This window comes from Lagenorhynchus albirostris, chromosome 5 (assembly GCF_949774975.1).
Source record: "Lagenorhynchus albirostris chromosome 5, mLagAlb1.1, whole genome shotgun sequence".
In the NCBI taxonomy this organism is placed as follows: Eukaryota; Metazoa; Chordata; class Mammalia; order Artiodactyla; family Delphinidae; genus Lagenorhynchus; species Lagenorhynchus albirostris.
In genome coordinates, this window is record NC_083099.1 from 139,755,364 (window position 1) to 139,780,755 (window position 25,392).

General features: G+C 40.8%; 1 protein-coding gene and 1 pseudogene across 1 annotated transcript in view; one reads left to right on the plus strand and one right to left on the minus strand.

Annotated features, from left to right (window-relative positions):
* Positions 1-24,325, plus strand: part of SH3BGR (SH3 domain binding glutamate rich protein) — a 64,096-nt gene extending 39,771 nt beyond the window's left edge. The window contains exons 4-8 of the mRNA XM_060150951.1: positions 2,679-2,750; positions 3,249-3,341; positions 11,620-11,649; positions 19,671-19,841; positions 23,905-24,325. Coding sequence (XP_060006934.1) covers positions 2,679-2,750; positions 3,249-3,341; positions 11,620-11,649; positions 19,671-19,808 — 333 coding nt within the window. The 3' untranslated portion in view covers positions 19,809-19,841; positions 23,905-24,325. The remainder of the gene's footprint in view (positions 1-2,678; positions 2,751-3,248; positions 3,342-11,619; positions 11,650-19,670; positions 19,842-23,904) is intronic.
* Positions 14,809-16,031, minus strand: LOC132520728 (dihydrolipoyllysine-residue succinyltransferase component of 2-oxoglutarate dehydrogenase complex, mitochondrial-like; annotated as a pseudogene).
* Positions 24,326-25,392: the final 1,067 nt, after the last annotated feature.

A 25,392-nucleotide genomic window follows, 5' to 3' on the forward strand; every position in this document is an offset into this window, starting at 1 on the left:
GGTACTACACCAAATTGGAGCAGAATTTTTTCTATCAAAGTAGTTCATTACATGAACTTATTGATGGAGAAAAACTGTAAGATTGTGTCCATAAATACCAAGAAGATATTTGATATAATTCATCAGACACTCCTAGTTAAAATAAACATGGATTAAAATATAAGTAGAAGGAAACTGAGTAAATATTATAAAAACCAATTATCAAAAGAAAACTGTATCCTAATGAACCATGAAATACTGAAGCATTAAAATCAGAAGAAAGATAGGCATGCCTGTCATCACCATATTATTAAACATTGTTTTAGAAGCTGTAGTTATTACAAAAAAGTAAGAAAATGAAATATCTTATATATATTTAGCATATATGAAATATAAAAATTATCTTTATTTGTGTATGATGTAATTGTATGCCTAGAAATCTCAACAAACTCCAATAAAATCCATTAGAATTATTATTATAGTTTATTAAGTTTCTGGATTAAAAAAATGCAAAAATTAGTAGCTTTTATTTATATCAACTATAATGGATAGGAAGTTAAAATGTAAAAAACATATCTCACTCACAATGGTGATAAAAATCTCTAAAATGTTTAGGAATAGATTTATCTGAAAGACACCAACAAATATTAAAGCAATGGAGAGACCTATGATGCCCTGAGTAGGATGACCTAACAATAAGAAGTGATAATTCCTAAACTAATAAATACATTTAGTGCTATTTCAATGAAAAGCCTATTTAATATTTTTGACACTAGGAAAAATGATCTTAAAATGAATTGGAATAATACATGTCTGAGAAGAGCCAAGAAAATCTTGAAAAAGGAGATTTTGTGTAGCAAAGTCTTGCCTTTCTGAATATTGAAATTTATGTTAAAAACTACAGTGATAAAAGCTGTATATCGGCATGGGAACTGATAAATACATCCATGGATATGTTTATATATTTATATATAGACTAGTGTGTTAACAGATCCAAATGCATACATAGAACTTTATAAACGACAAAAATAACATCTCAATTCAAGGGAAAAATAATGGTATGGGCATAATTTGTCATCTATCTGAAAGAAAACAGAGCCCTACTTTATAGCATATACAAAATTAGATTCCAGGTGGATTAAGTCTCTAGATGTTAATAATTAATACAAAATAATAGAAATACATTTCAGAGAATAAAACTTAGATAAATTTGTGTATATAAAGGGCGACAAAACAAAACAAAAAAACCCAACAAAATTTGTAAAAAGTTATAGACTGGAGAAAAAACCTTGTAACCTGACAAAGGGCTAATATTTCTATTGTATAAAGAACCTATAAAAATTGATAATAAAACACAAACAACTCGTAAAAATGGGCAAAACATATGAAGGCATTTATCTGAATAGCAAATGTAAGTGGCTAAAACTCATGAAAAATATGCCTTTCCTTTCCAGTAATGAGGAAAATGTAAATTAAAACAAAAATGAGGGCTTCCCTGGTGGCTAAGTGGTTGAGAGTCCACCTGCCGATGCAGGGGACATGGGTTCGTGCCCTGGTCCGGGAAGATCCCACATGCCGCGGAGCGGCTGGGCCTGTGAGCCATGGCCGCTGAGCCTGCGCGTCCGGAGCCTGTGCTCCGCAACGGGAGAGGCCACAACAGTGAGAGGCCCGTGTACCGCAAACAAAACAAAACAAACAAACAAAAATGAAATTCCATTTTCTCCCAGCAGGTTGGCAAAGTGCAATCAGCTTCATTGCTCATGGAGATAAAGGAAAAGGGGCCAGGCACATATTACGATGGGAATGTAAATTGCTACAATTCCTTTTTTTAGAAAGAAATTAATCCTCCCCACCATTTTATCATTTTAATATAGCATTGTTTGTACAGGCACAAACGTGTGAACTTTCTGAAAAACCATAAACTGGGAAATATTTGAATAAGTTGTTATATATTTAATATTAAGCAGATGTTAATAACAGTGAGTTACAACCATATGAATTAATCTGGACAAATGTACATGATGTACTAAGCTAAAAAATCAAGCTGTGCATAGTATGTTCCCATATCTGTTTAAAAAAAACCACAAAAATGAAAAAAAAATAGCCTCTATGTATATATTAAGGTAGAGTTAGGTACATATAAAATTTTTAATATTGAGTATCATAGAAGCTTGGAACTGGAAATTGTGTATATGGCTTAATTTTTTTCCTGTTAGCTTGAAGTGCCTTTGTAATAAAAATCATCGAATCCTACCCCCACCCCATTTTTACTGATCTAATTGAAATATAACATTGTATGAGTTTAAGGGGTACAACATAATGATTTAATATATGTAAGTGGTGTGAAATGATCTCCACAATAAGTTAACATCCATCACCTCACATAGTTACAATTTTTTTCCTTCTGATGAGAAAAATAACCTAATATTTTAAGAGACTGGGAACCACTGGTTAAGTCAAGAGAACATAAAGTAGAAGGTGTATTCTAGCCCTGCCCCTAACTTGCAATGTGACATATTTTGCCTTTATTTTCTTGCCTCTAAGGTGTGAGTGGTGGTGACTGACCTATGGAATTAGGTTACAGTGTCGTAGTGAAGATAAAATGAAGACAAATATAATTTGGATAGTTAAATGGTATCGAAATGCAAGCTATTTATCCTCAAGAAAATTCTCAGACATTCTCAATTTCTATGATGCAGGTGACAAAATCGCCCAAGGAAGCATCTTCCCTTCCCAATGGTGATGTGGCAGAAGCACAGAGCAACACAGAGGTAAGAGCTGGTATCTTGAACCATCTCCTGGAGACCCGTTTACTCAGAATGTCTACTAGGTTCTAGTCTTTTCATATCTGTTTGTCTATCTGTCTACCTCATCTATCTATCTATCTATCATCTATCTTTCTTTTTTAATCTCTAAAATTATAAAGCTTCTTTCCACAAAAGCAATAGAAAATAAATATTCCCTAAATATGGAATCCTTTGGAGTTCTCTTCACAAGACTTAAATGGGTGAATTAACTCCTATTAGGGTCTTTATTACTCTACCATGCACATGAGTCGGTTCTATGGACTTACACCGACAGATCCAATCAGCAATGTCGAGGGTTGGTGATCCCATACTCTAGGGGTTAAGTGACTAATACACAGACGTCCACGTTTGCTTTGTTTATGTATTGTGTATCTAAATAAGGAAACCACAGCACGTGTGGTCTGGTGTCGCCTTAGAAGCTTATCCAAGGTTAGTGATACCATGGGTTTCCTTTATGACCAGGGAACAGAGAAGGCTGAAGAAAGTGGACAACACGAGGCACAAAAAGAAGGCAGTGAAGATGCAGGCGACCTCACCGGATCCCCAGAGAAGAATGTGAGTGTTTGCTGTTTTCACTGTAGTTTCACTGGATTCAGTTCTGTTCAACAAGCATTTATTTAGCCCTGCCAGGTGCCAGGAATCTGTCTGGGCACACGAGAATGGGCATGAAAGTAAGGAACTGAGGGTTTAGCCAGGAGGCAGCAGGTAATTTTCACTTAATATGTTAACTGCTGTGCTCAAGGAGAGTAGAGGGCTGAAAGGAAGCCAGAGGAAGGACCCTGAACCCAGGCCTGGAGTGACAGGCTACGCAAGGCTTTAATGATTTGTCCTTGTGTTGTTACGGTTAGGTTGGGTTCATGTTCTTTCTAAAGCAAGGGACCTTATGCCTTGGTCATGCGTAGTGATGGACTCCTATCACACTTGTCGACTTAAAAAAAATGCACAACGTGAACGTTGTGAGTTAAGTTTTGTTTGGGGCAGAATGAGGACTATAGCCCGGGAGATAGCACCTCAGAGAGCTCTGAGAAACTGCTCCTAAGAGGTAGCGGGAAACGTCAGTACATATGTGATTTTGATAAAGGGAGTCCGTGCAACCAAGAGCATATTTTTTGCAGAAGGTTCTGCTCGTCTCGTGAAGGTTACTGCTTGTCACGAGGAGCAGACATCACCATGAAGGATTTTAGTGCTTTTCTAGATACGAGGAGATGCAAGAATTGGGCTCATAAAATCTTCTCCTGGAAGCATCTAACTATCTGAAGACCTGTTCTGCGAGTTTTTCCCAGAGCACAGAGTGCCTCGTTCCTGATCTCCACCCCGAACTCCTTTCAAGGGGCGTTGAAGGTCAGCAACTGCAACAGCTCATGATTTAATCCTTGTAGAGGCAGATGGCAAGTGCCGGTTTGTAGTTGGCAATTCCACCAAGAAGATTTGTGGGAAGCCAATGGGAGCTGAGGATAATAGGGTCCCTGGGGGAGGGAAACTGACACCAATTCAAAGCCAATCAGGGGACTCTCAGGGCCCCACTGATGCAAGGCCTGTGAGCTAATTCTAATGCGTTCCAATGCAGGGGCCGCAGGGTAAAGGGCCGAGGGGAGACTGTGGTTCTGGAAGCACCAAGCTAAGATAATGGTGGATCAGATGGGCTACTTATTCAAGGAATTCTGAAAATGTGGTTGGGAAGCCAGGCAAAGGGGAAACCCTGGAGCCACTGAGGGAGCCTGAATGGGCTGAGCCTCCTCTTGGGAGAATTTCAGTGGGCTTCTGCCTTGGGCCAATTGTAGCAAAGACTATTTACCAAACCCCGATGGTTTGCATTTGTACCTATTTATTGATTCCAGGAGAGATGTGGACAGCTTTTAAGATCACTGGATTCTTGTTCCCAGCAGATGGAATGTGACTAGGAAAGGGGCCAAGACTGACAACCATGTTGTGGAAAATGGGGGTGGCATCAGCTTGTCTTTATCATAAGGAATTTAAATTTGGGAGGAACCGAGGCAGTAAATTCCCTTGTGTTTGAATACTGCTATTTCAAAATGTTGATGATTTAAGACCCTTTGACGTTTCTGTTTTGAAGAAAGATGAAATCGTCTGTCTTGATCTAGAAGTTAGGTGGGCTTTCATGGCAGCCTGTATAATTCAGAAACAATCAATTTAAGGTGAAATAGAGTGACAATTTAATTATCCTGTAATTTATAAACATCTTTAAAAACATTTTATAATTTGAACTTGTCATGGATTGCCTAATGCACTGGTACAGCATTATTGATTTGCATGTTGACATTCAGTTTGCTCCTTTTAAGACAGAGAGACAAAGGTAAAAACATTACACCCCAATCCCTTTCTCCCACGAGACCAAGAGGAAGACAGCATTTTTAAAATCAGACCCTGACTTCTACAGCAGGGGCAGGGTTGGCTTCAGTGTCTCAGCCTCTGGGCTGGTTAGTTCAGTGAAGTGATGAGCCATCCAGCTTGGGGATTCTCTTTGCTAATATTTTTAAAAATTGTGAGCCCTTTACAAAGTAAATTATAGTCTTGTGAATCCTAACAGGAATTAAAAACATCGCTGTGTTATGTTTGCTTGGGCTGCGATGAAGAAATGACTACATAGAAGACATTTTTATTTTAGATGAATATAGTATTAACATTAATGATCAACTCTTTAATAATATTTATTCTACATAAAGAGAGATTTTGACTTTTTCCCGTTTGACAAGTGGTACGTGCTCTTTGACTTGCTGTAATTCAGTTAAGTAAGGAAAAAACTATGATTGGTCAGTGAACATTAAAAATGACATAACGTGATTAGCTTTGGGACTGAATATATAGGAAACTCGATTGACATTTAAGAAAGAGACAAAAACTATCTGATATTTGGGATGCTTGGATTTTGTGCTTCGAGAACCTTCTGTCTTTTTCTGGTTTTGGGGTTGTTTTTCAAGGTTAAGATGGGAAGGCCGTCTTGGCTATTTGACATCACATCTTTCCCGGCTGTGCACCCAGGCTTACATGGGCTTATTTGTGATGATCAGAAAGGCCAATTAGATCATGTGTTTTACCTCTTTAACATGATTTTTTATTTTATTTTATTTTTAAAATTTTATTGAAGTATAGTTGATTCACAATGTTGTATTTAATTTCTGCCGTATAGCACAGTGATTCAGTTATACATATTATATATATATCCTTTTTCATATTCTTTTCCATTATGGTTTATCACAGGATATTGGACATAGTTTCCTATGCTGTATAGTAGGACCTTCTTGTTCATCCATTCTCTATATAATAGCTGGCATGTGCTAACCCCACATTCCCAATCCTTCCCTCCTCCACCACCCCTTCCCTTTGGCAACCACAAGTCTGTTCTCTATACTTGTGAGTCTGTTTTTGATTGTAGATAAGTTCGTTTGTGTTGTATTTTAAATTCCACATATAAGTGATATCATATGGTATTTGTCTTTCTCGTTCTGACTTACTTCACTTAGTAGGATTATCCCTAGGTCCATCCATGTTGCTGCAAATGGCATTATTTCATTCTTCTTTATGGCCGAGTAGTATTCCATTGTATGTATGTACCACATCGTCTTTATCCATTCATCTGTTGATGGACATTTAGGTTGTTTCCATGTGTTGGCTATTGTACTAGGTTGGCCAAAAGGTTCCTTTGGGTTTTTCCCTAAGATGTTATGGGAAAAAGCCGGACGAACTTTCTGGCCAACCCAATAAATTGTTAAAGTGACTTTTTAAAGTACCAGTCACATCCAGTAGATTCTTCTCAGATAAATCCAAGGCTTTTAGATAAAATCTCTGGCTCTGTTGAAACCATCTTGGGGAAATCTCATGGAATTGTACCTTTTGCTCCTCCAGCCCATTGTATCTAAACAGCAGCTCCCTGTGCTTCCTTCTCTAATCAACATTCCGTGAGGGATATAAATAACATAATCTTTGCGGGTTCAGATCTGGTTCATAACACTTCTGGCCGTGGACCGTCAGCGTCACTAATTTCTCTAGACACCATAATATCTGCTTTATGCCCCCACCTCCTGGCTGGCAGGAGATTCAATCTGGGTGAAGCGTTTGGAGACTCACTCCTTCTTGGGGACTTAGAGTCATCATGGGGTCTTCAGTGGTGACTGGAGGGGAGAGGGCCCTGGTTCTTTGTGGTGGTGGCTTTCTGACATGCGTTTCCTGCTGCCTATTGGCAGCTGTTGACGCTGGTCCCTCAGCTTGGTTCAGGTCCTCTGCCCTGGCTGGAAGTGGCCATGCCTCTCACAGTGACCAGTTGTATGCCTCCTCGTACATCGTGCCCAGGTGCTTCCCAGATGCCTCAGTGGTCCCTGGTTCAGCGTCTACATTAAGCAGGGCCTGGGTAGCACCTCCTGGAACACCCACCTCCTTCTGCCCCCTTCTGTCTTCAATCTGCTTCATCTCCTCAGCTCCAAGCCCTAAGCTCCAAGCTCATTTTTCCAGGGATTATCTAGCTTCCTCACCTCTTTCAGCCCAGGATTTTGATAAGCAAGGCTTATAACTTCTTCCCTAGAGGCGGAGAACCAGAACAAGTATGTGGCTGTCTTCTTGGAGTTTGGGGAATGACAGTAACTCTATTCCCTCCCTCTAATTTTGGGTAGTAGGGAGAACAAAATGAGAATTCTTATTCTGGTATATACAGCCATACTATTCATGACAAGGAACACAAATGTATTTTAACCTCTTGTTCTGAAATGATTACAGACTCACAGGGACGTAGTACAGAGTCCTGTGTGCCCTTTGCCGGGCTTCCGCTAATGATGACATCTCAGATGGCTGCAGTAGGAGATGGAAACCAGGAGTATGACATTGGTGCATCTCTGTTAAGTAGACTTGCAGACCTTATTCAGGGTTGGCCATTTTTTTCAAACCTCTCATTTGTGTGTTAAAAGTCATTCCTCTGTGTGTTAAGAACCATTTTCAAGTGTACAGTGGTAACAGCTCCCTCCAGCAGCTGGCAGTGTTAAAACGAGTGACAGACCAGCTAAGTGAGTGTCTGAGTTGTGTTCATCTGATCTCAACTATTGCACATGTTTACTCAGTACACACTTGCAAATGTTCAAAGGATGCCATTTTAATGGGGAAAATATTTACCGAAGAATATCACGTTGATTTGATAAAAAGAGATCAGGACAGAAACTGTTATCTCCTTTAGCGAGATGGACTTCCCCTGACCACCAGCCCAAGCCTCTGGGGTTCTTACACACAAGATGCCGAGGTGTATATTTCCTACTTGCTGACAGGTTGGGGCAGCATTTGGGAGGCAAGATGGTGCACACTGAAAAGATCATTCGTTCCTGCCTAAGAAGATGTCACCTGTAGCTTCAGTCCCCCTGTAGAGAGGAGACTTCATGGTCCCCTTCCCTGCTGACCCAGGGAGGGATGAGGGGATAAAGAGGAGAGGGGAGGCTTGTGAACAGTACCAGAGGAGTAAAGGAGGAAAGCAGGCCCCCTCAGCTTCTGGGCACACTGAGAAGAGGACTACAGACTGGGGGTGTCATGAGAACATTATGAAACCCTGGAAATGGAGAAGACGCAGCTTGTGTATCTTGGTGTTTGGTTTCCATCGAGGTCAAAGTATTTTACATGGTATTCTCTGCTAACTCAATGGTCCTCTCCAAAATCTTCTAAGACCTTGGCTTGACTGACTACATGATTATGGTCTATAAATCTTCCCCACTTTGCTTCCTCCAAAATCTATCTTGAGGATAGCTGCTCAACCAAGGGGTGGGCATTGGTTTAGGTCCTCCACAAGCTTGTGAGTCTAAGGCTGTGTCCCTGTACTGTCTGCAGATGGAGAGAACCCTGCTCTTGCCCCTGATCTTCAGCTGCTCTGAGGCTGGCTGCCCTCCTCAGGTCCCTCTGGACTGGCCCCCACCCTCCTTCCACACCAGCCACTTGTCCTAACCAGCCACTGCCTGACACTCACCGTGGCTGACAGCTGTCCCTAGTCCTGGCCACGTGCCGCATCAGCAGCCTGCCTCCCTGGCCAGGTTCCCAACAGAAATAACTGTTGGTGAGGTTCTAAGACTTTGAAGGCTTCCTCTGATTAGCTTTCTTAGAAGAGCAACAAGGTAAAATGATTTTAAGTTGTAGCTTCGTCAAGTGAATGATTCATACCCTATCCTAAGATCCTGCAGAATCTCGACTTAATTGACCATGTGATTATAATTATCTTAAAAATAACCTTTTGCCAATACAATTATTTGCCAACCATAAAAATCAATTCAAGCGTTGTATATAGATGACTTTTAAGGATCTACCTAATTCTGACACTTTATAATTCTGTGAGCTAAGGATGGATGTTTAAGTTTATTTTATTAATATATCCCACCTCCTCCTAAGAAAGATCTGAGGCATGAGTGCCATACATAAATACCTTCATTCAACATTTTATTGACAGACTGAATGCTGCCATATGCGAGGCAGTCCAGGGACTGAAAATGAGCTTCTATTCTGGTGGAGCTGGTGATGGTCATAGCCAAGGTTCTTCAAAGCTTACCTGACCTTTTGAGGCTAAGTATTTCTATAAATTCTCTGAGCAGTTACTTTCTCTATTTAATGTCTCTTTCAAGAAATTAAGGTCAATTCAGATACTGATAAAGCCCTAGGTCCCTCGGTAATTGCTGCTAGCTAACCTGTAAAAGTTGAGATTAGCACTTATTCCTGTAAGAACCCCTACTGCTCTCCAGCCTAGCTCTAAGGATAATCCCATTTTTAATAGTGTGTTTTTTGTTAATTCATTTGTTTCAGCTGTACACAATTAATAAAAATAATTGGATTTAGAGAAGTGTAAAACTCTACATAGCTAACAATTCTGTGTTGCATATAGTGAATTTTAATTTGATCTCATGTGGATAAGAAGAAAATGAATGTTCTTTGAGATCTAAAGAGTTAATAAGAGACTTTATAGGTTCATTTATCTAGTCACTTAACACATTTATTGAGCTTATAACTTGGTTCCAGACAGTGGCTGGGTCCCGGAGATCCAAAAATGAATAAAGACACAAGTTGTGCCCCAAGGAGTACACAGACTAGTTAGGGAGACAGAAAAATAAATGATGATTATGGTAGCAAATAAGGGAGTCCCCTAACTCAGGCTTATGGGTCAGGAAAGTCTTCCTTGAAAAGATTGTTTTAAGCAGTGTCCTGGAAGGTGTCGCTGATGTGAGAAAGTTGTATGTGACTGTTAGCTGAAATAAAGAATCGTGAGGCTAGAGGGGTGAGCAGGGGTCAGATCATGGTGGCCTTATCAACCGTTCTAAGGATTATGGATTTATCTTGAAAAGATGGAAAGTTTTCAACACGAGGGCAGCATGGTAAGGTGGGGTGTCTTCTAGAGTGGTATCTCTGGCTACTGTGTGGAGAACAGGTTGGAGATAAGGAAGACTAGAGGTGATGTAACCCTGGTGAGAGAAGATGGCGGTCCTGGCAAAGGAAGGACAAGGCATGGGCAGAATGAGACAATATTAAAGAGGTGCAATCAACACATCACCAAAAAACCAACACCTGGATTTTGCAACAAGTGAAGGACTCTCTTTTCCTGGACTTTATTTTAGCTTTAAAACTTGCTATGTTGCCAGAATTGATTTGGAGATTCCCAGTGCTGGGGAACGTCTTGGGCTGACTCAGTCTTGGCTGGCTGGATCAGGTTTTCATATTTTGTATTTTCTTTGCCAGTCTCAGAAATCTGAGAGTATTGTTCTGGAACTGGCCAAAAACGTGAGGCTGGGCCAGAGAAGGTGGCAGTGTGGTAGCTCCTCCACCACTTGCCTTCCACGAGAATCTTGAGAGGCAGCATGGTAGAGTAGGAAAGAGACTAAATTAGGAACCAGGAATCTTGAAGTGAGTCCTGATCATGTTACTTACTTGTGCTCTGATTCTGGGCAAATTACTTAACTCTATGGTCTTGGTGTCCTCATCTGTCCATAGAAGGGACTGGGTAAGAGGATATAAGCAAATATGAGATTGCTTTCAACTCCCTCAGTCCAAAATTCCATGAGCTCAGGGATGGGAAGGTTCTTATTTCTTTGCAATTTTAGGAGATATCTCCTGGTTCTCCCACTTTGATCAGGGGGAAATAGAAATTCCAGTGGGTTGGCAGAGTGGAGACCTGTTTGAGCCCAGGATGGCCTCACCCTTTCTTACTTTAAAGTTTCTTTCTTTAACCAGAAATCCGTGTTTAAATATTACATCGTTCAGAAATGTTATCATTTTGTTCTGATGGTGAAAAAGGTTTTGATCTGTTTTTATTAATTGGTTCAAAACTTAATTAAAGGCATGATTATAAGGACATAAAAGCCAAAAAGCCATAATTTTGTTCAAATTTTCTAATTGCTTACGTATATGGTTTGAATTTTCCCTGATAGCTCTATAGGTCTGCAATATGCTTTGGATATAGATACAGTATCAAACATATAATTAAGCAGTATTACTAATTAGTTATATTTCTCAGGAGTAAGAGTGATGAAAATATGTCTTTAATTTCATAATATTGAAATCTAATGCATGAACTACGCAGGCATTGCTCAGTTATCATATCTTTGCTATTGATATGTTTTCTCAATAAATAGATGTCTTTCGTTTTGATAAACATGCATTTTATTATAGTTTGCTTAATTTCCATTTATTTTTTAAATTAAAAAATTTTTATGTGTTTTAATTTTTTTATTTTTATACAATTTTTAAAGGTTACTTTTCATTTACAGTATTACAAAATATTGGCTATACAGTTTGCTTAATTTTTAGATTCAACTTAAAAACTTATGCGAATTTATGTTTTTCTTTCATTTCTGTTTGTGGACTTAAGGAAGAAGAGGGAGAGACAGCAACAGAAGAGGTACAGTAGCATATTTCACAATCGTGTTGTGCTTAACAAAAGCATCTTTCAGGTGAGAGAGTTGCAGCTTTAGCCACATTCTCCTTGTTCTTCATGACACAGAGAAGCGGATGCAACCCACACTCCCAGAAAGTCCTCCTTTAGCCTGCCAAGAAGAGAAATAAAATAAGATGGAGATACATTTATCAAAGGGAGATTGATGGGGAAACAGGGTGTGGCTTTCTGAGCCTCCTGTGATGAAGGTGTCGTCAGTGAAGTCTGGCCGGGCTGGGCCAAGTCCTTCAGTGGAGTTTTCTTCTCCATTTTTTTCTTCTCACCCCCTTGAGTAGCACACACTTTATGCAGCTTGCATGGTGCTTACTGGTGTTGTTTGATTGCCTCCTATTCACTTTGTTGGTGAGGGAGGGATTCTCTCCCTCTGGTTACAGGAATGGCACAACACCTGCCACTGGACAGGTGAGATGGACAGTGGCTTATTAGTCACACGTTCTCCAGGCCCAAGGGATGAGGCTATCCATGCATGCAGGGCCCCACTGGGGGGGGGTCACGTGGGACCAGAGTGAACAATTGGGGGCAGTGGGAGGTAGGCTTTGTAGTATCAAGAGGGTGGGGTGTCCCCTGGTCCACATGGAGGATGTGATTGGCCTGTTTGCATAGTTTTGGGGGATAAGGAGGCGCTGTGTCTGGTCCCTTGATAAGGAGGGCTGCTCGGGTGGGAGACCCAATCTGTGGGAGCAGAAGAGGAGGTGAACCAGTGGTCAGACCATTTTAAGTCTTCCCGATTTTACCAGATGTTAAGGCAGCAGATAGTACTGAGTCTTAATTTTAGGTCTTGCACTACAGGTGTGTACCTTAGACACCATGAGGTTTAAACATGCAGCTCATCGCTTAGCATCTGGAAGATATTTGACATTAGGTAACCACATGGTTCCAGAGTTTCTACTGGGGATCTACCCAGGGGGAGCATTATTATTTGTATGTGTGTATGGGGGGCTTTTTTTTTTTTTGGAGTAGAGTTGATTTACAATGTTGTGTTAGTTTCAGGTGTACAACAAAGTGATATATATATATATATGTATTCTCTATATATCCATATATATTCAATACATAGAATATATATGTCCATATATACATTCTATATATTCTATACATGGAGTATATATATCCATATATTCTATATATTCTATATATAGAATATATATATCCATATATATTCTACACATAGAATATATATATTCTACATATTCTATATATAGATATATATCCATATATATCCTATGTATTCTGTACATAGAATATATATATGCATATATATTCTATGTATTCCAGACATAGAATATATATATCTATATTCTATGTATTCTATACATAGAATATATATCCATATATATTCTATATATTCTATACATAGAATAGATATATCCATATCTATATTCTATATATTCTATATATAGAAAAAATATATATCCATATCTATATATATAATATATATCCATATTTATATTCAATATATTCTATATATAGAATATATATATATATTTTTTCAGATTCTTTTCCCTTATAGGTTATTATGAACTATTGAGTATAGTTTCCTTGCTATACAGTAGGTCCTTGCTGGTTATCTGGTTTTTACCTAGTAGTGTGTATATGTCGATCCTGAGCTCCTAATTCATCCCTTCCCACAAGGGGAGCAGTAGCGACTTGAGAAGAATTCTTTTTTTTTTTTTAACCCTGTTTGGGAACATTTGCCCTTTAATTTGCATTTAAAATCCGCTTCTTTAAATATTTTAGTTACAAATTCTGAATATGAAGACATAGGAGATGCTGCAGGCAATCAGTACTGGCTCCCACCCCTTCCCCCTACCCCAACCCCGAAGCCTTGCTTCTTTGCTCAAAATGCATATGGACATCCTGCACTAAATAAATGGCTCCCCGTGTCAAGTGTCAGCAGCCTCAGGACTGGATGCAGTTGGATACGAAGCGATGAAGCCCAGTAGCTTTCATGACAGGATGTGTGCATTTAACCATGCTCCGAAGAACGCCAATGATTGTGCCCAGACCCAAGGCAGTACCTCAGAGTTGACATCGGCCGTTTCCCCACTGTGTACTGGCATCTTGGGCTGGTTTCCACCACAATCCATCCTCTCCCAGACCTGTGTGCTGTGGCGGAAGAGCTAAAGCTCTGCCCCCTAAGGGCCATGATACAGGAAGGAACAGAACTGCTTCTTCAGCTCACAGGCTTAAACCAATGGAATTTAAAAGCTCAAGACAATGTGAGCCAGTCCACAGGAAGCCTCCTTCACTCCAATCTCTGCCAGGCGCCATCCAGCCCTTGGTTGGGACACACTGTCTCCCTGCCAAGATGTGCTAGGATCTGCTCTAGTTGAGAACAATGTGGTAGAAAGGTCCCAGCAGTCTGGAAAGGTTGGCACCACAACGACTGGGCGTGCTTGTGCCAAAATGGGTCTTCCTGGTACAGAGCTATGACGGAGAGTGTGAGGGCAGGCCTGGGCTCTGCTCCAGTCTCATTGATAACCTCTGACCTCAGAATCTGTCCTCCCCCTCAACACTGCCTACCCATCCCCTGCCCCTCCAGATTCCCCCAGCCTGTGCTTCCTGGAAAAGGTAGAAGAGGCAGCTTGAAGTCAATGACAGCTGAGAATGAAGATGCCATTTAAGAAGCAAAGCAGCACCTCCTGGCCTCTGGTCAATGCCTCCACACGGGAGGAACCGAGTAAGGACGTGCACAGCCAGGACAGAGGCTGCTCCGAGCTTGGGGGGCACAGCGCCCTCCTAGGCGTCTCTGGAGAACAGACTTTCAAGAGATAGAAACTTAATCACGTGGTCCCCGGCAGTTTCCCTGTGGTATATTGGATGGGGGAGAAGCAAAATTATCTCTGCGGAGGGCTAATGGAGGAAAGGCAGGGATATTAATGAACATCCATTAAGGCTCGCTCTCTCCCTCAAGCCTAAGGAAATCAGATATTCGAATGTAAGAGAAGGGTGCAGAGAGGGAGAGAGCCTGGCAGGAACACCAAGGAGAGAGCTGTGACTGCTGGATACATAGTGCCCTGGTTTCCTTGCTTCAGAACAACAGCATATGCCTGTCTGTCACCAGGCTAACCCGGGGCCCGTGAGGGGACAGGGAGAAGGCTGGTTTTCAGTTCCTGCATGGTTGATGTGTAGGGCACATGGCTTCCTCCTACAGGTCCAATAGGAGGTCTCTGGGATCCTCTACCGCTGCCTTGATTTTGCGGAGGAAAGTCACGGCCTCTCTGCCATCCATCAGCCGGTGATCATACGTCAGGGTCACGTACATTATGGGCTTCATCTCCAACTTGCCTCCCACGGCCACTGGCCTATCAAAGATGGCGTGCATGCCCAGGATGGCAGACTGAGGGGGGTTGATGATGGGCGTTCCAAAGAGCGAGCCAAAACGCCTCCGTTGCTGACGGTGAAGGTACCACCATCCATATCTTCAATGGCAAGTTCATTCTTCCGGGCCTTCTCTCCTAGTTCACTGATGGTTCGCTCAATATCGGCATAATTCCTAGTTTCCACATTCCTGATGACCGGAAGCACCAGACCCCGAGGGGTGGCCACCGCAACGCTGATGTCAATATAATCCCTATACACCACCTCTTCGGTTGTATCGTCAATCGCTGCATTTACAACAGGCTGCTGCTTCCAGGCAAAGGCCGAGGCCTTCACGAATGCCGACATGAAGCCTAGTGTGAGGTTATGTTTCTTCAGAAAAGCATCTTTGTGCCGAGCCCCCATCTCCTGGGTGTTACTCATGTCAATCTCACTGAAAGTGGTAAGCGCTGCTCAGGTATTCTGAGCCTCCTTTAGATGCTGAGCAATGCGCTGCCGCATCCTATTCATTTTCTCCCGATGTTCTGGACGCAGACCCGTGCCAGCTCCTGGCTCAGCTACTGCAGGGGCAGCCGTGGGTTTTACGGCAGACACTGGTTTGCTAGTGAGAGGTTGTGAGGGCGAGGGCACTGGTACCAAACGAGCTTCAACCGTGCCATTTGCTGGTGATGGAACCTGCACAGATGTCTTGTCAGTTTCAATCTCACAAACCACTTCACCTTCTGCGAGGTGAAGCTTTCTCCCACCTGACATCCCCTTCTGCGACAGATTCTGCAAGTACATCGTCCTCGCACACAGCTGTAGCTCCGGAAAAGCGAGCCCTGAAGACACTACTGCTGTAAATGACAATCTTCCTGCTGTCAGAGTAACCTGGTCCCTGACATAAGGAGATCCCAGGCAGGGAACGTCTCCCTAGAGGGCAGTTCCCCTTCTGGAAGGCGGAGAGCGAGCCGCTGAACGTCCGGGACAGGCAGAGGGACCGGGACAGCATCGCGGCGGCAGCAGCGGCGGCGATGGCAGAGCCTTGAGAAGAATTTTTAACCTGCCTCCCCAACTTGAGGTTATAGTAGAACAGTGGTTCTCATCTGGTGGTGTGTGTTAGAATCACCCGTGGTGTGTTTGAACCTTCAGAAGCCTGCCTCTGTCAGCCCATGGATAAGACCCTCCAGGGCTGAGCACGCCTTCAGCCTGCCTGTAGAGCTGAGGTGGAGAATCTTCATTGTGGGGAGCCAGGATCGAAGGGGATGACAGAGCGCATGGAGACAAACAGAGAGATAATAAGAGCCTCCGCCTGTTTGGGACAGAGCCTTCCTCTTTGCTGTCCTTCCTATGCCCGTGAGAGGAAACAGCAACAACGAGAAAGAAAAAGATTATAAAAAGAATTAAAATTAGGAATGTAAAAGAAACATATACAGTTTAAGATAAAGAATTTAAGAAAGACATATCTTAATGAATAAAGGTAGAATAAGAGGAACTGAAATATAAGGGAATCAAGTTTCACAAAGATAAAAGGTTAAGAATTGCACAAAATAAGAAGTATTAAAAAATTGAGTACTGAGGATATAAGATTTAAAAGTACATTTAAAACATTGAAAGAAAAATTAGAAAACAGTATTAGTGTTATTAAGGATAAAATTTAAAGGGATAAAATTTATCCTCTGTAACATGCAATTTAAACTATGTGGGGGCTGGCTGACATGTTTGTTTATAGGGTCTATGCTTAAATAATAACGAACATTCCCAGGAAGACCTCATATCCCATGTTTGGAACTGGAGGCTAGTTGACCAGCTGAATAATTCAATTAAAGTCGTAAATCATAAAAATGTAGAGGCCTTAAACATTTATTTTAACTTGAAATATGTAAATGTATATTTACTGCCAATTTTTTGGATATAGGACAAAGGTCTTTTCTTTAAATAATAGTCCCATGATTAGAACTACCCACTGTCTTTCTAACGAACATACTCATTGGCCTGTCTAGGAATTCCAGTTTTGATTTCTTTAAAAATAGAGCAGAAATTTAAAGGCACTCGCAAAGTACTCTAAATGCATAAATCTCTTTGGATTTCAGATTCCCCCCTGCCACCCGAGCTTTATGACACATCATTTGATGACAAGTTTTTAAGGTGACTTACATATATGGGTCTTTTCAAAGTACTCCATTAATTTTACATAGGGAAAAAAGTTCTTTTTGTTGTTGTTGTTGCGGTACGCAGGCCTCTCACTGTTGTGGCCTCTCCCGTTGCGGAGCACGGGCTCCGGACGCGCAGGCTCAGCGGCCATGGCTCACGGGCCCAGCCGCCCCGCGGCATGTGGGATCTTCCCAGACCGGGGCACGAACCCGTGTCCCCTGCATCGGCAGGCGGGCTCTCAACCACTGCGCCACCAGGGAAGCCCCAGGGAAAAAAGTTCTTTTCATGCTCATATTTCATTGACTTCCATGATACTTATTTAAATTGTGTAATTACAATAAGACTAACTTGGATACACCAGCATGGGAACAAACATAACCCACCCTGGTAAGTGAAGACTTTGGTGGGTGGTGATGCCAAACCTGCTAGTTGCCAGGGCTCACAGTGCCTTAATCAACCAGTGTGATTTAAGAGAAAGAATACAGACTACAGCAGAGGTTCTCAAAGTGGGGTTCCCAGAGCAGTAGCAGCCTCACCTTGGAACCTCTACAAATACACATTTTCAGGGTTGGCCCCCAACTACTGAATCAGAAATCCTGAGGTGGAGCCCGGCAGCAGATTGCTTTGAGAAGCCCTTCAGGTGATTCTGATACTCCAAGGCTGAGAACCACTGGATTAGAACATTGGCTCTAGGTGATCCATGTGTTGCCAAGTAGAGGTCAAGACAAGAACTCCTACTGTTCTGATGCTCATGATAAAAAGTCCGTCTAATCTCCAACACAATCATATTTATTTTACATTAGGAACTTGCAGTTGGTTGAAAGAAAAAGAGCTTTTAAGTTTCTTTTGGTGATGGAAATGAGTAATAGAAAATGAGCAAGGAGAAAGAGCAGGCTGCCAAGACCGAGGACAGTCTTTAACTCAATCTAAGTTTTCACAGATGAATCCTCTCCTTTCCCATTCTTTCCCTGCTTGTTGAAACACTCAAATTCTACTGGTTTTATCGTGAAAGCTTCAAAGAATGGTGTCTTTTTTGTTTGAGAAATTTTGTTTTGCTTCCTCACAGGCACTGGGGGAGGACCCCATGGTGAGGAACTTTATGACAATTTTCATTAATTGAGCATGGCAAGGTCAGCATGCTGTTTCCCCTTTTGCTGACAATGGGGAAGAGGTACATGTGTCACAGTGAAGCAGGACTGAGATTCTCACCCTGCCGCTTGCCTGTGGAATCTGCACTTTCTTAGCTGGGTGTTGGGGACTTTTCACTTTAACCCCTGACAAGGATGGCATCATGTGAATGTGAGGATGAATCTTTTCCGAGGATGTTAGTGGATTCTGGGGGCAGGTCCAAAGTGACATTCTCGGATTCCTCTACTTCTATTCCATCCTCTCATGTTAGTTAAATCTCAGTGACCTTTATTGTAATCAAGACTTTTAAGAATATTGTTTTTGAACATTTTTGGGTTAATCATTTAAAAATGCTAATCAGAGGGCTAAATTAAAAATGAAAACTCGACAGAGAGAATATTTACCAAAGGTCACAGGTATTGTCTAGGTATTTCAGTGGAAGATCATCAACATTAAATAAGGTCCCAAAGGTCAAAAGAAACTCCTTCCCAAAACTTCTGTTGATTTTTGAAATTACAAAAAATTCATAATCTTTATAGAAAATTTAGAAAATACAGATAAAAACAGAAAATAAAAATATCTTATAACCACGTTACCCAGAGACAACCACTAGCTACATACGCATACACATATTTATCAAACTTGGATGAATACGCTCTGTAATCTATTTTTGTTCATGTAATTAATCTATATGTTTTTTGGGGGATGGTAAATATAGATCTGCTTCATTATTTTTAATATTATTTTATCAAACTAATCCCTATTCTTAGACCTAAAAGTTATTTTTAGCCTATTCCATACAGTGACTTTTCATTATCTATATATCTTTCCAATAATAATTTCTTTAGTTTCTCTCTTACTAGATAAGCTTCCATTATTTAAAATCCCATTTTTATATATAAAAATAAGACAAATGTATTATTAATTTGAAAGTAGTTTCAGATTATATATGTAGGTTACTGATAACTTTGGCTTCAAGAAATTAGCTTGCTATAACAAATATAACCAGCGTATACATTTAAAACCTTCATCTTTTCTGACAAAATTCTATTTGCTGAGATCCTTTTTGTATTTTATTCTTCCAACTGCCTTCTGAATTTTTAAAGGCAACAAGATGAGAGCAGTCTGTTAATATGAGTAAAGACTATATGCTTAAGGGGAGTCATGAAACCTGTTAGAATGAATGCTTTGCCCTGCAGAACCATCCCAGCCTGTGGGGTCTGTGTTTAGGAAGATGATGTCTTTGCGTGTGTGTGTGTGTGCGCGCGCGTGTGTGTCGGGTGGGGTGTGTAGGAGGCCCTCAACTCTAGTCTGATGTTTTGCACTCTTTTCCTTACTGTATCTGTTGACCTTACACTTTTCAATAATAATGTAATTTTTGTTAGAATAAGACGGAAGAAATAACTGCGGAGGGAGCAGAAGGGGAAGCGGAGGAAGAGGAAGCTGAGAAAGGAGAAGAGGAGGGGCCAGGAGAAGAAGAAGAAGGAGAAGAGGAAGAAGGAGAAGAGGAAGAAGATTCTTAGGCCTTTTCATGCTTTATTCTTCCACTTGTCCAGGTAGCCACATCGCTCTGGGGTTGAAGGTTTGCTTATTACAGTCTGCCATGTAGAGCACATTTCACTTGGTGATAGAAGTGGATTTCAATTCGATCTATTTGTCTGTCTTCCCGAGGCCCTGGGCTGCCCCTTCCTGGAGCCGCAGGGCTGGTGAACTCTACCGGACCCGTTTCTTGGGCGCTAGGGCGAGAAAGGCCTGTGGTTGGTATGATTTCTAGGAAAAAGCATAACTTTGAGGTGAGGAAGAGTTTGTTTTGTACTTGCTCCCTCCTCTTCCTCTTTATTTAAGTGGAAGCACAGGACGTGTTGTGTTATCAGCGTTCTATCACATGGACTCCTTTACTGACCAACATACTTACGTATCCATAGGAGAGTTTACAATCGATGTTCATGACAATGGCAATAAATTACAACCTAAAAATACCACAGAGCTGGCTGCTCATGAAAAAAGATATTGCTACTAGAGATTCAACGATAAGTGCTTGATATTACACTTATTCAATTATATTCATTGATTTATATCAAAATATTCGTTTATTCAATATTAGCCCAAACACTCATGTGGAAACACTTTGGAATATGGTGAAGTCACTTGAGGTAACTTTGACAGGTACACTTGCTGCCTTGTAATTTTTTTTTAACATCTTTATTGGAATATAATTGCTTTACAATGGTGTGTTAGTTTCTGCTTTATAAGAAAGTGAATCAGCTATGCATATACATATATCCTCATATCTCCTCCCTCTTGCATCTCCCTCCCACCCTACCTGTGCCACCCCTCCAGGTGGTCATAAAGAACCAAGCTGATCTCCCTGTGCTATGTAGCTGCTTCTCACTAGCTATCTATTTTACATTTGGTAGCGTATATATGTCCATGCCTCTCTCTCACTTTGTCCCAGCTACCCTTCCCCCTCCCTGTGTCCTCAAGTCCATTCTCTACATCTGCGTGTTTATTCCTGTCCTGCCCCTAGGTTCTTCATAACCTTTTTTTTTTTTAGATTCCATATATATGTGTTAGCATACGGTATTTGTTTTTCTCTTTCTGACTTGCTTCACTCTGTATGACAGACTCTAGATCCATCCACCTCACTACAAATAACTCAATTTCGTTTCTTTTATTGCTGAGTAATATTCCATTGTATATATGTGCCACATCTTCTTTATCCATTTATCAGTCGATGGACACTTAGGTTGCTTCCATGTCCTGGCTATTGTAAATAGAGCTGCAATGAACATTGTGGTGCATGACTGTTTTTGAATTATGGTTTTCTCAGGGTATATGCCCAGTAGTGGGATTGCTGGGTCGTATGGTAGTTCTATTTTTAGTTTTTTAAGGAACCTCCATACTGTTCTCCATAGTGCTGCCTTGTAATTTTAAACTTATACTGACCATTAAAAAAGAATTATGTACTTCTTAATAGTCTGGTGAGTGCCACATAAATATATTAATAAGATAATGATAGTGGATATTGAGATCACAGGGGAAATGCTCAAATATTGTGGGCCATACAGATAAGACGGTAGGTATGAAAACATCAAAAGATCATTAAGAGCTATAAAAATATCTGGTTTAACAGACAGTTAGCAAATACCCATGTAAATGTTATGTTTTTATTGACCTTTTTAATTTTATTTTTAAATTTAATTTTATTTATTTATTTATTTTAGTTTTTATTGACCTTTTTTATTTGACCTTGCAACCAAGGCAGCTGTTTATTCTCTAGGGCAGTGAGGCTTACAGTTTGCTCTGGTGCCATAAGTGTTCTTGTTAATTTAAATTAAAAAAATTTTAGTCTCCTTTCTGTCCATATTATGCCTCCGCTGAAACATGTAAGATAGATTTGGGGGCTGTTGATATCAGGGGAGCAGGAAGAAGAGGAGGATGACGGAGTGAGCGCTGGACACACAGCAGGTCTTCAGTTAAGGTCTGCGGTCACACTTGGAGCCTGCCTAGTGAAGGGCGGACAAAAGGCTTCCGCTGGATCAAGAAAAAGAAATCCCCAGTGCTTGTAAATATCGGCTAACAAACAGCTCTGCTCTATGTACCAAAGACCGATTTGAATATTAGAATCTCCCCTCTTAATTTACTTACACTTATACATAAAATACTACTATTAAAAATGAATATATTTTTAGGAAATCTTGGAGCTGGTGGGAGTAGCCATCGCATTTTATTATCGGACCATGAAAGTTTCATCACTCCTTTATTCAAATTACAAAGCAAATCCAGCCCATCATTTGATGTTTTCCTAGGTGGTTTCTTTCACGTTGTGGACACATAGACATCTATTTTAGGGCCAATGATTGTCCTTTTGGAAGTGATCCCATTTCCTTTCTTTATTTTTTATTTTCTTCTAAATAAAAGAAAATAAAAAATTACTATTGAGCAGTCTGCTGTCAGTCTGATTAGTGTCCCTAACCCCATTTCTAAGGAATGAATAGGGGCTCAGTTTTGGCCAGAAAGAAAACTGGCGAGTTTTACTTTTAGAAATTTTATCTGAAGAATGATGGGAAAGGAAAATATGGCAATATTTATCATTATACCAACTCCCCCAACAGTAAAAGACTCATAAATACTGTTTAAATTCATTTCCATTCACTCCGTTTGTAAAGTTCTTTTAAAATTATTCAATTTTAATGTAATTATAAAAAAATGTTGAATGTGAAATGACACAGCTGAGAGGGAATCCTTCACGTAGCCAGATGGCTTGATAGGCTGATTATGGGGAAAAAAAGAGGCATATATCGCTGTGGCCAGCCCATTTTGACTGTTTCTCTGATGGCTTCTAGTTTGGAATTACTATACTTGTCATGAGGTCAAAATGCCTGACACTGAAGGAGGGAATCAGACAGCTTCCTAAAACCCACTCCCGGCCCCCGGAGAGATCCAATGTCCTTCTTGAAAATGCAACATGGCTGCGCAATAAGGCATTTCACTGGGCAGACCATTCAGTGTCTAAAGACAAACCCATCTCATAGCTCATGGATCTGCCAGGCATTTTATTTGAAAAGATGGTTCTAGGACTGTGGCAATGAATGGAACTATGAAACATTTTTCATTTCCTTGTTTGAAATTGATGCTAAATTGATGCCCCAGGAGAAACAGTGTATAGTCTGAGACTGAGTTCTGTCTCCTTACAGGCTGCTGCTTAATACTGTCCTCCAGTCTAGCTGTGGACCATTTCAATTTCCTCCCCCAGGACTAAGTTATAAATTCACCTCTCCATTTTCCATGAAAATGCGGTGGGGAAACTATAATTGAAGGTGTCAACTTCCTTCTTTTTTTTTTAATGTTGAAATCCAATTTATTTCCAAAGGCTCTTATGTCTTTATTTTTTTTACATTCTTACATTTTCTTGCCTGAAGCAATGGTATTTTATGACTATTTAATTTCAAAATTATAAGAGAAACGGCCCACAGACATCCCTACCAGTATTAGGAGACAATGTCTACATCCCTTTTACGATAATATCTGCTTAGTATTTACTTAACACTTCCCTGTTAATCATTCTCAATTCCTTTTGCATTTAAAATTTTTTAAATTTTTTATCAATTTTTATTGGTGTATAGTTGCTTTACAACGTTGTGTTAGTTTCTGCTGTACAGCAAAGTGAATCAGCTATGCGTATACATATATCCACTCTTTTTTGGATTTCCTTCCCATTTAGGTCACCACAGATCATTGAGTAGGGTTCCCTGTGCTATACCGTAGGTTCTCATTAGTTAACTATTTTATACATAGCGGTGTATATATGTCAATTCCAGTCTCCCAATTAGTCCCAGCCCCTCCTTCTCTCCTTGGTAACCATAAGTTTGTTCTCTACGTCTGTGGAAGATATCAACTTCCTTCTATGTTTGATAGTTTAGCACAGAGAAAGGATATAAACATCATTTGGTTTTCCATGAGAAAAAATTAATTTCCTTTCTTTGCACTTGACGAGTAGTGGTTTCTGGAATAAAAAGCAATACTTCCCTTGATTGAATGTTGAAGAGTTCAGTTTTTGATAAACATTCTCTGTCTCTCGTTAACAGTCTTCTCCCTAATATTTTCCCTTTCTTTTAGGAAACCCAAGCCACGAAGCACCATTTCAACTCTCTTCCCACAAACCAAATTCAACAAAATGCTTTGGCCCGAAGCTAGCACACGTCTGTCAGTACATCCAGGGTTCACCGAGGAATTGTATGATCCGACACGGTTAGATCTCCATGCATATACCTGCTTAATCATATCAACATGAAATCAAATGTGAAGATAGCACATGCACACCTTCATGGGGCTGACATTTGTGGCCTTTGCTTAATTTTTTGCTCTGAATGAATAGACCTTCTAATACCCTGAAAAAATTTCAAAATATAGAACTTCTCTTTGTGATATGACAAAAGTATTTCTTTGTATGTGCCTTATGCTACTTTTCTCAGAATTAGCTTTGAAAATGAAGAGATTTATAGAGAGCAATCATACTAATAAAGATGAATAGCAAATATCTTGTCCCAAGGAGGAGATTTCTTCATTTCTAGTCTCTCTGTGTATAACCTGAACTCAATCTGTCTCTTGCAGAGCCTGAATGCTCAGCAGAACTTTTCTGTCTCCATTGGGATTGATCCTTTTTGTTGCACTGATTATTCGGTCCATGTTTTCAAATGTCATGTCTTGTTATGTCGTATTTATATTACACACCGCTGCATACACTGTCTCTGAAGCCTTGTTTAAATGTCACTGCCGTCCACATGTGTAGGGGTCAGGATGCAGACAAATAAATTCTCCACCCAGTGCCCTTTGCTCGTTTCTATGCTGGAGGGAGTGGCTGCTTCTGCTTCTCTCGCGTTGGTGTTGATTGATTTGCAGCCATGGCTGCTACGTGCAAAGCCCGTGACTGTAATTTTGCCTCTTGATGCTGAGTGTCTGTTCAGCAAGAGCGGGTCCGGCCCCATGACTTGTTCACCAGGTAGGTTTGAAGCGATTCTCTGCTCACCTGTCCCATCTCAGTGTCTGATAGCTATGTTTTTCTTTATGGTAAGAAGTTGCTGACATCTCTCCCCTACCCGTGAATGTGCTGCTCCGTGTCTTTTTCTTGCAGCCAATGTTGCTTCTGTACTCTCAGAAGGGCCCTTCCCCTGCTGTTTTCCTAATTAAGGACAATGATGGCCATCGGATTGGAGTGGCCATGAGCTTTTCCTCCTTCTGAATCTGCCTATTGATTTTGCAGCTAAGCCTGTTGGTGTCTTTGGGGAATGTAGTCTCTGGTGGCAGAAGTCGTGTGGCTCACAGGATCTCTGGCAAACAGCTCTTTTCTTGTTACCTTAGTAACAAAAAGAGGTATTTTGAGGAGAATGAAGATGATTTTATTCCAAATTGTTGAAGTACACTACTTTGAAGACATTTCTCCCTAGTTAAAAATAAGGTGAGAGGGGCTTCCCTGGTGGCGCAGTGGTTGAGAGTCCGCCTGCCGATGCAGGGGACACGGGTTCGTGCCCCGGTTCGGGAAGATCCCACATGCCGCGGAGCGGCTGGGCCCGTGAGCCATGGCCGCTGAGCCTGCGCGTCCGGAGC